General features: G+C 42.9%; 1 protein-coding gene across 3 annotated transcripts in view; it reads right to left on the minus strand.

Moving 5' to 3' along the window:
* znrf3 (zinc and ring finger 3) overlaps positions 1–4,716 on the minus strand; it is a 224,817-nt gene extending 220,101 nt beyond the window's left edge. For all 3 annotated transcript variants that reach the window (XM_048611622.1, XM_048611623.1, XM_048611621.1), the window contains exon 1: positions 3,818–4,716. In XM_048611622.1, coding sequence (XP_048467579.1) covers positions 3,818–4,021 — 204 coding nt within the window. In that variant the 5' untranslated portion in view covers positions 4,022–4,716. The remainder of the gene's footprint in view (positions 1–3,817) is intronic.
* Between the last annotated feature and the right edge of the window lie 9,185 nt (positions 4,717–13,901).

Raw genomic sequence — 13,901 nt, forward strand, 5'->3', positions numbered from 1 at the left:
CAGCCTCTCCCCACTCTGCAAACTCCAGTTATGACCTTGTCCCTAGTTTCTGACCTCCAAGTTGCAGACTCTTCCCCCTTCCCAACTCACATTATGCATGGTTTCCTTAATCTGGACTCTTGTTCAAGGTCCAAATTTAATCAGAATCTGGAGCTCCAATATCACAGAGAGGCAAGTTGCGATGTTTGTGGAGTGTTGGGGTTTTCACAAATCCACGATATTTAAAAAAAAAATTTACTTTCAAAGCAGCAATTTGGAAGGCAGGGAGTGGGACCAGGACTACAACTCAGGAGATTAAGGGGTGAGGCCACGCTATAATTCAGAGTGGGGAGGGGGCTGGGGAAAGAGAGAACAGTAGGGAAAGAGCCCACAACTCAGAAGGTCAAGCAGGGAGAAAGAAATCACAGCCAGGAGCTTTGAGGAGTGGAGAGGGTAAGCAACAATAAGGAGGATCAGTGAAGCAGGAGTTTCCAGAAGGATGAATGCCACAGAGGAGGAAGTACCTGTACTCTAAGTATCCAGTTCCATTTTTGCTTCATATTTTTAAAGTTGTTTATTTAAAAGCAGAAATTTAGATAAGTAAAATATTCCAACTTAGATGATATGGTATTTTAATATTTGCTTATCAGAAAAATAATACTCAAAGTCCTACAGAGCCTGAATACAGTTTTGACACCAAATTTCATTCAAAGTTGTTTCACTTAAAACTTACTTTCAGAAAGAATGGCTGAAATCCCACAGATTTTTCTAACTGTATAAACCATTTGTAGCCCACAATTCTTGTCTAATAAAATAATCTTATATCTATATCTCCATTTTGTTCTGAGGAAGGGTCACCGGACCCGAAATGTTAACTCTGATTTCTCTTCACAGATGCTGCCAGACCTGTTGAGCTTTTCCAGCAATTTCTGTTTTTGTTTCTGATTTACAGCATCTGGAGTTCTTCAGTTTTTATTTAGCAGTACTTTGTGCTGTTCAATGATAATAACTTAATCATTTAATCCTAAAATTTAAAAAAAACCCACATGGCAATAATGATTGGATGGAATAAATAAATCAGAACTATTCATAATTGACAAACTGACAAAACTTGGAAAAAAAAATCTGTGCCACCCTTGGGCACAAGCATTGTCAGAGCTCCAGTTCTTTGTCTAGTGAGATAGAATTTGATCAGAAAGTTTGGAATGAATTTACAGCCAGAGACCAAGGGGGGATTCTGCATTGCTAAATGCAAACATCCACTGCAAATCCTCCACCATAAGCAGAAGATCTAAGTGGCAGTAAATGACTGGATTATTCAAATAGATAACATATATTAAGCTTTAGGGTACTTAGATAGCGAACTGACCTTGAAAATTCCCCAGCTTCTAAGCCCTTGTACTTGATGCAGCGCACGTTTAGCAGTTAACAATTCAACTTTTATCTCGCAGTCAAATGCTTTTGAGAAAGATATAGTCCCTCTTGGCACTGCCGTTTAATCATTCCAGACATACACACTTCCCTCTTAGAGACTCTTCCCAGGGCTGAGGATTTCAACGTTCTTTTTCGAAATAAAAAGTCTATGACAACCCAACTGTGGAAAAAAAAAGTAACAAACGTCTCTTTTTGTTTTAAAAAAAAGGATATTCTTGTGGATCAGATGGTGGGGAACTCTGCGGAGGGTTTTGTGTGTGTGCAAACCTAACTTTGATGTTTGAATTGGAATTACTTTGATGTGCGTCTAGACAAACCGGATTTAACTACAAGCTTTGAAGGCGAAGACAGTTTTAACGTCGCTATGACAGTTATTAAATCGTAGCCAGAAGGGGGGGGGGAGTCTTTGAGCTCAGACACACTTTTTTCTGCACCCCCACCACCCCCCTCCATCTCAAAAATAAAAGGAAAATCCAAATCGGTTTATAATTTAAATCTCCCGCTGGTGTTAAAATGTGCTTGGCGATTTCAGGTCAGTTTCCCTGACTACCCAGGACCAAGTCATGTCTTCTCCGCCAATCCTTAGATTTACATACGGCCTGTCGGCTACTGAACAGCCAGAGATTTAATTAGCTTTTTTTAAAAAGAAAAAAGAACAAAGTGTAAAGTGATTGGAGATGGCATCAGTAGTCGGTTCATACACAAGACAGTTATCCTGTGGTAAGGTAAACTCCAACAGAACGTTTGAAGAGTAGAGGGGAAAGGTGAAGCTAGTGGTGTTTGGCCAAACTCTGTATTTAACTACTTGTATTCATTACAGACAAAATAAAAATCAAACCAAAAGAAGAAGAAAAATGCAAATCAACAAAAGCAGCCCTTGTCAATTTTTTTTTGAGGGGGGGGGAAACGGTTTTAAAAAATCGAGACATGTTTACTCGATCGATAGGTGAGTTTCTCTCACACTCAGGCAGCCGAAACAAAGCACAAATAATTGGGTTTTTTTCCATCTCGGGGTGGATTGGGTTACAAAGGAGCTACAACATCCAGTGATGGGGTTGAGGGGAGGGGAGGAGAGGAACTCTGACCAATACTAGCTTCCCAACACTTAGCTGGCTGGGGTTTTTTTTGGGGGTGGTGGAATAATGGGATGTGAGAGTGAGGAATCTCAAGGCTATACTTAGTTTAAACATTGGGGAAACCGTGGTACAATACAGAGAGAGGCCAGCTTGCTCTCTCACTAACTCCCAGCCACCTCAACACATCAATAGAGGAAAAAAGAAACTGATTTTTTGGGAAGGAGCTGACCGGGGATGTTTTTGGATGCAGTTAGCTGGCCGTGATTTTGAAAACTTCAAACGAAGTGCCAGCTCAGAGAGGAGGGACTAAAACTTTAAAAATAAAAAGGGGGGGGGGGGGGAAATTAACGACCAAAACCGGGCCAGATCTTGGGGGGGGGAAGGGAGGGAAGGGGGGGGGGTGAGAAAAAAAAACCCATGGGTTAATAATAGTTAAGTGGCCGTGTTAGCAGTTGTCATGGTAATCTGTTGTTGTGAATTAATGAAACAACACGCTCCCCCTGCTCTGATCCAGGGAAATCACCAATGTACGTGTTCAGGCAGCCGAGCAACCTTTTTGGCCCAGGAGCATTCCTTCCTCCCATAGAAAGGGGATTTGGAGGGGAGGGGGGTTGCTTGGTCATTGATTTTCTTTTCGATTAAGAATCTCGATAAAAAGGCACGAAAAAAAAACAAATTCAAAGAAAAAAAAGTCTACCTGACAATCTTACATCCGTGTCAACTCTGCACGCTGTCCGCCACCAGCATCCCCCCCCCCCCACCTTCCCTCCCTCAGCCCCCAGCAAAACACGTGCATTTTGCAGCCGCAGCTGACTACAATGCTCAGGGCACCGAGCGATAAGGGATTGAAACAGCACGGATCCTTCCAACAGCAATAAAACGGCAAAGCAACACATTGCATCCGAACTCAAACAGACCTCCTTGGGGACAACTTTTCAAACCCCAACACCCACTCCCCCCCTCCCCTTTCTAAACCACTGCATGCAAACTTTTTTTATTAAAAAAGGACAGACTTTGTCCCATTCCAGTTGAGAGCCCAGACCGGTTTAGACAGGGACTGTTGACAGAGAGATCAATAAACTCCGGGGCAGCAGCGATAAACTGATGGATTTGAACCCCCGTCCACGCTAACTCCAGGCAGCGGCCAAGATCGGAGCCATCTTGTTGAGAACTTCACTCACAGCAACTAAACTTTTTTTTCTTTAAATAAAAGCTACAGGCTGTCTCGTGTGTGTATGTGTGTGTGTGTGTGTGTGTGTGTCCCCAAGTCCGAAGCATTCCGTTTGGAAGAGGGAGTTTGTTTTGTTGTTATTGTTTAAGAGTTTTACCTGCACAATCTCTCCCTCGGCGCTGATGGTTGCTCCTGCCCGGGAGAAACGTCCTTGCAAGTCGGTTGTGAAAGTTGTATATTCCCCATTGGGACTGGACTCGAACAGCACCACTTCCACAAAAGCAGTCTCCTTGGCACAAAGCGAGCCCAGCACGGCTAGCAACACTCCCAGCAGCAATCCCTCAGCACCCATCAACATCATCTCGCTGGTTGCAGCAAAGCCGATCGAGACATAATTTCTGATTAATTCAATCCTGGGCGAGTCTGGCTTTCCAAGTCCCTGGGCTTGTTCCTCTTTTCACAAATACATATCCACCTAGATGTTGACTTCCTTTTCTTTGCCTGCTGTTTAAAGTTTGGGCAATATCTTGGTAGCTAATGTCTCCTCCTCGCCTACACAGTGAGAGTTATCACCATGTCAATGACACGGCTCTGAAATCCTCTCCCTACTTCTCACACACTCTTTTCTCTCTCTCTCTCTCTCTAGCTCCGCAAGGCGGCACCCGGCTTTGATCCAGCACGTGATCCCAGGCAGGGTTATCCCCACCCACTAATCTTTCTGACCCCTTCACTTTTTTTTCCTCTCTAACACGGCTCAAACCCTCAGCTATTCCGGCGTGGCTATTTTGTTTAATCTCTCTCACTCTCTCATGTTGTCTATTTAATTAACACAGCGCGGAGTTTTCCTTCCCCAGCCAAGGCGTGAAAAGGGTGCATTTCTTCATCTCAGGCTTTGCAAATTGCGCCTCCCGCTTCAAAAACAAAACCTTTATGAAGCTCAGCCTGGACGTTGCATGCACACCTGAAGAGGTCTGCGCCGTAAAGTTATTCCGGGCAGCCAGATCCAGCGGTGACTTTCAAAAGGGAGGGCTCAGATCTGTGGCTTTACGAGGCAAACCGTTCCGGCGCTGTGGGAGATAGTTTGTACACACACGCAGGAGGGCGCGACTGGCCTTTTCCCTCGGCTAAATAATTTTGAGAGTTTACTTTCAGAAGTGTCAAATATGTAGCAGATTCAGGATCCTATTGGTGGCACGTTTTTGATCAAAAATACACTTCGGTTGTAATATTTGGAGGAGAATCTTCCAAAAAAAAATTCAAGTCAAATACTGTCAGAAGTACAATACAGTTCAACTTCTTTTCCATGCGACATGTTGCACTCCAAAGTGCCTCAATACCTTTGGACCACACAGAATATTTACTCTACACATTCCATGTGAGATGTACAGCTCAGGGTTCCACACAGTTTCCAGCCCCTCAGTGCGCTATGGCTGAAGAACCTTAGACTATGATGAAACCAAGAATTGAAGAGGGTTGTAGATCTGAAACACAAACAGAAATTGTTGGCAGCTTCGGTGGGACGAAAGCAGTTTCGAGTCCTGTAGAAACAAACCCAACCTGAAACTTTAACTCTGCTTTCTTCCCACAGAGGCTGCTAGACCTGTTGAGTTACACCAGCTATTTCTGAATTTAGTTTCAAACTCAAACTGCAGCCTTTCCCCATTAGGCCTCTGCAGTGGCTGTCCCTAGCTTTGGTGCATCACTTAGCCTATACTCCTGGTGCATGGAATGTGCCAAACTGCAACACTCGGTTGTGGATAACTCCTTGCATACAAAGACCAAAATGCATCTTTCACTGATGTAATGGCCCTGAAGCTGCAGGGAATGGCATATATTCCTCATCTCTGCACTGCTTGGCACAAACACTGACAAAATCACTGCATCTCCCTCCAGACATTTTATTTAGTAAAAGTATATAATTTAATGATCAAAAATAAATGAATAGATTATGAAGAAACACAACTTGCATTTAGACACTGCCTTGAAATAGCAAAATGACAAAAGGCACATCACGGGGACTTTTGTTAAACAATAAGGAAGATTCACATAAGGAGATATTGAGACAGAGATCTAAAAGCCTTGTCAATGAGGTGGGTTTTGAGGGCATCTGATAGGGGAGTGAGTTGGAGGGATTTGAAGAGGAAGAGGGAATTCCAGAGCTTAGAGCCTTGACAACAGAGAACATGACCAACAATAGTCGATGCCACAAGTAGAGGGCAGATATCGTGGTGGGTGGAGGTTGAAAGAAATTACATTGGTAGAGCACAGCAAGCATTGAGAGGGATTTGAAGAAGTCTGAGGATTTTTAAAATGAAAATGTTGTTTAACCATGAGTTAATGGAAGTCAGCAAAAGCTGAGTGGCGGGTGAATGGGACTTGGAGTCAGTTCGCGTGACAAATTTTACAGAGGACAGAATGTGGGAGGTCGGCCAGGAATGCACTGGGACAGTCAAGCCTAGAGATAAAGCAGACATGGACGAGGTTTTCAATTAGCATTACATTGAATAATGAGGCACTTAATCATATATAAAAGCTTTCTCAGTTGTCAATAAGTGTCCACCTTCCACAGCAAACATTTATACAACCACAACTTATATAGCACCTTTAATTTCAGGAAAGCCCCAAGGCTCTTTGTGGAGGCGTTACTAAACAAAATACGACAAAGATTCTTGTAAGGAGGTATCATGTCAAATATTTTTTAAAAAAAACTCTGGTAGATGGGGTAGGTTTCATGAAGTGTCTTCAATGGGAAAGTGGAAGAGTAGGGAAGGAGTTAGATACAACTAAAGGCACGACTGTCATTAAAATCACGGATGCTCAAGAGGCCAAAGTAGATGAGAATAGATATGTCGGCGGGTTGTGGGCAAGAGGAGATTCCAGAGATAGGAAGGAACAAAGCCACAGAGGCATTTGAAAGCTAAGATTAACATTTTGAAATGAGGGTGTTACTTGACCAGGAGCCAATTGAGAAGCCGTGTTCGCCATCAGAAAGGTTACTGGCAACAGAGTTTTGGATGGCTGGCGTTTAGGGAGGGTAGAATTTGGAAAACCAGCCATGAGTGTGTTGGAATAGTCAAATCCAGAAGTAACATCTCCCCGGACGAGACTGTTGCAGCAAATGAGCTGAGATAGGGTGAAATCAGGCAATATTATGGAGATAATCTTAGCAATGGCATTTTGTGCTCTGAGCTCACCTCGGCCATATGCTTCACTGCGATAGCAAACGGTTGCTTTTAGTTTCTGATGGTTGCAAGGGATGGAGTCGGTAGCTAGGGAGTGCAGATATTCCCCCAGATTATCCTTCTTATCCAGCTAACAAAATGTACATCTATCGCTGCTTCAATATTGGCAGAAAGCTACACAAAATCATTATCGATTAAAATGTACAAGAAAAAATAGTTGGGACAATATAATTAGTTTCTGGGAAATAAACGCGAGGATAAACGTATTATTCTCATTGCCAACGTGAATAATCGCTCTACCCAGTAAGTGAAGTAATGGCAGGGCTATTATAATGGATCTATCGAAACGACTTTTCACACAATAAAATTCGGGAACTTTTTGTCAACTTATAAAATTGTACTCTTTCATCGTTGTGCTTGATATATTCGGGAATAATTTGAATGAGAATCAATTGGCCCGCAACCTCCTCGAACTCTCTTTGAACTTCTTTTTGAAATGATCCAGGACAAATATTGTTTTATGGCGACATTAACACCGCCTCTTGCTAACTGCCTGTGGCTTTGATGCACGCGTGCAAGCGGCTGGAAGAACACAGCAAGTTGGTCTCTTCCTTCTGTGAACTGAGAAGGTTAAGAGACGGGGTTGCTGCATTTGTAACATCGCCAATTTACAACAAATGTACAATCAACCGCGTTCGCCGACAGTGTAACTCATAGCACTGTTGTTAAACAGTGACTGAATTCACCCTGTAAACAGGGCACGGTGGGGTGGGGGGTTGGGGTGAGCGGCTGCTCTCAATGACTGCCTTGTCCTGTATTTTAATGTTGGACTTGTCAGCGTTCCTTCTTCCTTTTACTCTGTGAAGCGGGCAAAAAAAAGGGGAACCCTTGCAATGCACGCAGCCACTCAACACATTACAGAACGTGGGGACGAAAAGAACACCATCGGCTCCACGTATACTCTTTACTGGGCAGAATAAAAAGACTTGAGTTTTTGCAGAGCAAATAAAACTGGCTACATAAAAGTAAAATAAATTTGCCATGCTGAAAGCGGCGTTTTATTTCCCATTGTGAACGTTTTGAAGTTACAGACAGGCTGATTAGAGAGAGGACTAAGAGTGCAGCGGTAGCCTTTGATCTGGCCTCTGATTTAGGGAGATTTTTTTCAAGTCCCTCCCATATAGCTACCAGCCTTATTCAGTGCTCGGTTAGGACAACCAGTGTTGTGCTGCTCTTGCAGAAACTAATTTGCTGATAATCAAATTCAGTTGCATTTCAATCCACAAAGTCCTCTCGCACTTTTGTTGCAAATTTCGAGGGAATTTGTTGGTTTGGATCTGTGAGGGTACACTAGAATGTTGACATCCTTTTTGGAATGGCTTTATGTTGATGGCATATCGTAAGCAATTAATCGTGTTATCGGGCTCTACAGTTTTGCTATTGACGTTTATATTCCAAAAACGACTGGTGACCTGTTTGTCCTCACAATATACATTGACCCACCACTGTCAAAACGTGGTCTTTTCCGCTGGTGGTTTGTTTGTCTGCCAGCGTGGATTTGTCTGATTTCAGCGGGTGAGAGCCGGGCGTGGTGGCACTGGTTATAATTGCAGCAGTTACCTGCTAAACTAGGAACAAAATGAGAAACTAAGCCGGGTTTGACATTCCTGATCACTATCCAGTGACCCCTGCTGGATGGGTGTGTATATGGACACCAGAGAGTATGGGGTCTGCCTCAGTGCTTCTCAATAGCAATCATCCTTAAGGCGACGCGTTAAGACCCTGTCTGCTTTCACAGGTTGATAGTGTGGTACTATTTCCAAAGAAGGCTCAGATGATGGTGTTCTGGTTAATGGTTATCCTTCAATCAGCATCTCTCTAATAGAGTGAAGCTGGATGAACACAGCAGGCCAGGCAGCATCACAGGAGCAGGAAAACTGACGTTTCGGGTCGGGACCCTTCTAACAGATTATATGCTTATCCATACTGATGTATGGTCGTCTATTTGTAATGTTAACTCTGTTTTTCGCCCTCCACAGAAGCTGCCTGACCTGCTGAACATTTTCAGCACTTTTTGTTTCCATCATCTGCTCATTGATGGCATTGCTGTTTGTGGGAGTTTACTGTGTAAAATTTAACTTCTGCATTTCCGTATATTCCACCAATCGCCACACTTCAAAGGTACTTAATTGGATGAGAAGGTCTTTGAGGCTTCCCGAAAACATGAAACGTTTTATATAAATGCACATTCTTTCCTTTTCAATACAGGCTATATGCAGCACCATCCCTCAAGCAGTTTATTAGGACAGATATAGGACAGATGTCAGAGGTAGGTTCTTTACTCAGAGTAGTAAGGGCGTGGAATGCCTTGCCTGCAAAAATAGTAGACTCACCCACTTTAAGGGTATTTAAATGGTCATTGGATAAACATATGGATGATAATGGAATAGTTTAGGTTAGATGGGCTTCAGATTGGTTTCACAGGTCGGTGCAATATCGAGGGCCGAAGGGCCTGTACTGCGCTGTAATGTTCTATGTTCTATTCTATGTTCTATATTTGAAAATTGATCAATGTATTTAGGCACCAGTGGCAAGGCCAGTATTTAATGCCCAGCAGGTAGTTGAGTGTTAACTACATTACTGTGGATTAGGATTCACATGGAGGGCAAATTCCCTTCCCTAAAGAGCATTAATAAATGAGATGGGTTTTTAAACAACCATTAGCAACTACAATGAGGCCAGTTCCTCTATTCCAGATTTTGCTAAATTCAAATTTCACCATCTGCTTCAACCCATGGCTCTTAGTGTTCTGGATTAACAGTCCAGCAACATTACCACCACTTCATCCCTCAAAAGCTAAAAGCTAATTTTCAATTTTTTCTTGAGTTGGTGAGGTACCCAATGTAAACTTACCCTTACATAGGTACAGGCCCTGTGAGCCCTCCAGGTGAACCCTTCAGGTTCAATTCCACTTTCTCTCATATGCATGTATTTGGCTCTGTCTGGTATCTCTGACAACATGACACTTAGCAGCACAGGGAACAGTTTGTGTGTCACCACTCCCTGTTGGCACTTAAATAAGCATCAATGCTTTTTTTTGTAGTTAAAAACTTGGGGAAGATAAACAAGTTAATAGTGCTGCAGTAAGAGCTACATTAAATGTACATCTTATATGTACAACTCTTCCAACAATGTGGAAAAAAGGAAGACTGTTACATTGATAACACAGGTACAAAACAATATGAAACAATTTACTGTGGTTTTGATTGGAACAACAATAACAGTGACAGCTCATGTTGTATTGGGTTTGCGTGTTTGGTCCATTAATGTTTGTATTGTGATTTGAACCTGCACTGTGTTTTGAAGGTTAATAAAGATGTAGTTGTTTCATCCTGTCATGTTAACACTAATCTAACATTGAGCTACTGTACGTAGGACTGAAACTTACACTGGAAAACACAAAAGATCTATATAGTATCAATCACTTGCTCAGGACCTCTTAAAGCAGACTATAATCAATAATTTCTCTTTTTAAGTTCAGTTGCTGTTGTGTGGGGGAAAATAGCATGAATAGGAAGGGTTTAGAAGAATATGGGCCCATTGCTGGCAAATGGGACTAGATTAATTTAGGATACCTGTTCGGCATGGACAAGTTGGACCCAAGGGTCTGTTTCTGTGCTTTACAATCTATGACTCTGTGACTCTAAGTGACAACCAATTAGAGTACAGCAAAATGCCTCAAAAAGCGCTGAAATAGTTGATTGCTTGATCTGTTTTAGTCGGGTTTGTTGAGCCATCTTCAAATTTTCAAATGTAGTGAAGAAATCTTCAGAAAAGAAGTAATTTTTCATCTACATCTGGACAAGCATTTTAATAGTTAAGTGAAAATACAGTCTCTCTGATGGAGTAGAACTCGTTCAATATTGCACTGAAGTGTTTGTCTGGATTTGTGTGCTCCAAGTCCAGAGGAGGAACCTGAAGTAGAAAGGAGAAAATGAAAAGCTAGAACTTGGCTTTTGGAGATACCCAAAGTTTGCATTCTCTTCTGGTGTGAGAACAGGGCCCCTGTTTGATTTTATGAGAACAGGTGTGGTTAAGACATGCAGAAAAAGTGAGAAAGAGCTTTCATATATGTAGTCCATTCAAGACTTTAAGACAACTCACAGTCAGCAAAGTACTTTTGAAATATTGTTGCTGTTATAATGTTGGAAACAATATACTCATTGAGCTTTAGCAAGTTTAGCCAGTGCCTATTTGTTATTATTCTTTCTTGACTCTGGCAAGGTCAGCACTTGTTGCTGACATCTAATTTTCTTTGAGGAGGTGGTGGTGAGCTGCTTCCATGAATCATTGCAGACCATTAGATATAGGTACACTCACAGTGCTGTTAGAGAGTTCATTCCTGGATTCTGACCCAACAACTGGAAAGGAACAGTGATTTGGTTCCAAGTCAGAACACATGTAAGGGAACTTACAGGTGAATGCTGCTTGTACATGTCTGCTACCCTTATCCTTCAGTTTGGTGGAGATTATTGGAAGGTACTATTTATTGGCAGGTTCTGCATGGTGCGCACTACTGCTACCATGTATCAGTTTTAGAAGGATTGAATGATTGACATGACAATGGAGTGCTGATCAAACAGTCTGCCACGTTCTGAATGGTGTTGAACTTTTGAAGTGTTTTTGGAGCTGCACTCAGCCAGTTAATTGAAAAATATTCCATTACGTTTTTGGCCCTGTACATTGTAGATGGTGGATGTCAGTTGAGAAACTTAATAAAACTGACCAGCGGTTCCAGAAAAGCTGTTGTAGGCCTCATAAAAAGCTGCCAGTTTAAGAATGATCCAGATTTTTAACCCCATGATATATGATTCTGCACAGTGCTCTAGGTTTGTCGTATAAACTGTAGATATGCCCTTTATTATAGAGACAATAAAAGATAACTACACAAAAGCACTGAAGGGGACAATCAAACTAGCTGAAAAGTGTAAAATTGGTGAGTCATTCCATGGACAGGGATTGATGTCACAGCATCTTACCTGAAAAATGTAGTGTTTTTACATTAAAATAAAAAGATGCATCATGGTTATTTAAAAGCACATTTTCAGTAAACCAGTCTGTCAATTTTTTCTGAGATAGCAGGAACTGCAGAGGCTGGAGAATCTGAGATAACAAGGTGCAGAGCTGGATGAACACAGCAGGCCAAGCAACATCAGAGGAGCAGGAAGGCTGATGTTTCGGGCCTAGACCCTTCTTCAGAAATGGGGGAGGGGAAGGGGGTTCTGAAATAAATAGGGAGAGAGGGGGAGGCGGATAGAAGATGGATAAAGGAGAAGATAGGTGGAGAGGAGACAGACAGGTCAAAGAGGCGGGGATGGAGCCAGTAAAGGTGAGTGTAGGTGGGGAGTTAGGGAGGGGATAGGTCAGTCCAGGGAGGACGGACAGGTCAAGGGGGCGGGATGAGGTTAGTAGGTAGGAGATGGGGATGGGGCTTGAGGTGGGAGGAGGGGATAGGTGGGAGGAAGGACAGGCCCGAAACGTCAGCCTTCCTGTTCCTCTGATGCTGTTTGGCCTGCTGTGTTCATCCAGCTCTGCACCTTGTCAATTTTTTCTCTTTGTTAGCAAGTGGTGTTTGAGCCCCCAAATAGCGATTGTCAGCAGGAACCACTGGCAACTTGCTTAGATAGAGGATTAAAGCTATGGCCTGTGCTGAGTTTGTTGATTTCACCTCAGTTGTAGGAAAGGTTGTTGTAAATGCATGACACAAAATCAATTTCAGGGTTAAGGAAAGAGGAACCGTAAGCCTGGATTCCTGCTCCTGATACTCTGCTGGAAGTCAAAGGCTCTTTGGTGAATTTCTGTGGCTCAGCAGTGTGTACAACTACAAGATGCACTGCAGAAATTCACCAAAGATCCTTACACAGCACCTTCCAAACCCACCTTGCATTTAGAAGGACAAGGGCAGCAAATACACAGGAACACTATCTGCACGTTCCCCCCAAGCCACAAACCATCCTGATTTGGAAACATATCAATGTTCCTTCATTGTCACTGGGTCAAAATCCTGGAATTCCCACTCTAATAGGATTGTGGGTCAATCTACAGAACATGGACTACAGCAGTTAGAAGGCAGCTCATCACCACCTTCTCAAGGCCATCTGTGGACGGGCAGTAAATGCTAGCCCAGCCAGCAATGCCCACTTCCCACATGTGAATAAAAACAATCTCTTGTGTTTCCAAGAACAATGTCAACCATTGGGATCAATCTTAAAATAAATTCTGAAGATGGATCACTGGACCCAAAATGCTAATTTTCATTCTCTCCAAGGATGCTGCCAAACCTGTCAAATTTCAACAACAATTTCTGTTTTTGTTTAAACGCCTTGAATGGCTCAGTGACTGTCCTGCTATTTTGGCAGTGATAATGCTCATCTGGAAGCCTGGGCCTAATTAAATAATGCCAACAAACTGTGGGCCCCAATAGGCCATCCTGGTGCATCTTGTCACGTTCATTCTTGTGCAACATAGGGTATCCTGAAGGATGTCTACCTATACTACCTGCAGGCATAGTTTGGGAGCAAGATGGAATCATTCTGGTTTCCCATTGCCACCACAATGATACCATTGCGTAACCCCCTAACTGATGCTGTGCACAGATTCAATGCTTTGACAAGGGCAGTGGTGGAGGGCTATTAAAGATGTGGTTTAGCTGGACCAGTGAGGGAGGCAGGAGTGGCCCCTCCAATATCACCTGGAGAGAGTGGGATGCATCATGCTGGTGTGCTGTGCTCTGCACAACTGGAGCAGGTCGTGAGGCAATGTGTTGGATACAGAGGAACTGATGGAACACAAGTGTCCTGAGGAGGAGGTGGAAACTATCATTGTCCACATCAGAGGTCAGCTGCAATTGGGGTGCTACAAACCAGAGAGAAACCTCACTGATGCCTCCTTCCATTGGAAGGGAACTAGTTGCAGCGTCCAATTCTTGACTACTCACATTTTTTGGTCAGGATGCCCAAATTTGGTTAGAATTGTGGGGGTGAATTTCAGTCTCTGCTG

The sequence above is a fragment of the Rhincodon typus genome, chromosome 24 (genome assembly GCF_021869965.1).
Source record: "Rhincodon typus isolate 14 chromosome 24, sRhiTyp1.1, whole genome shotgun sequence".
Taxonomy (NCBI): Eukaryota; Metazoa; Chordata; class Chondrichthyes; order Orectolobiformes; family Rhincodontidae; genus Rhincodon; species Rhincodon typus.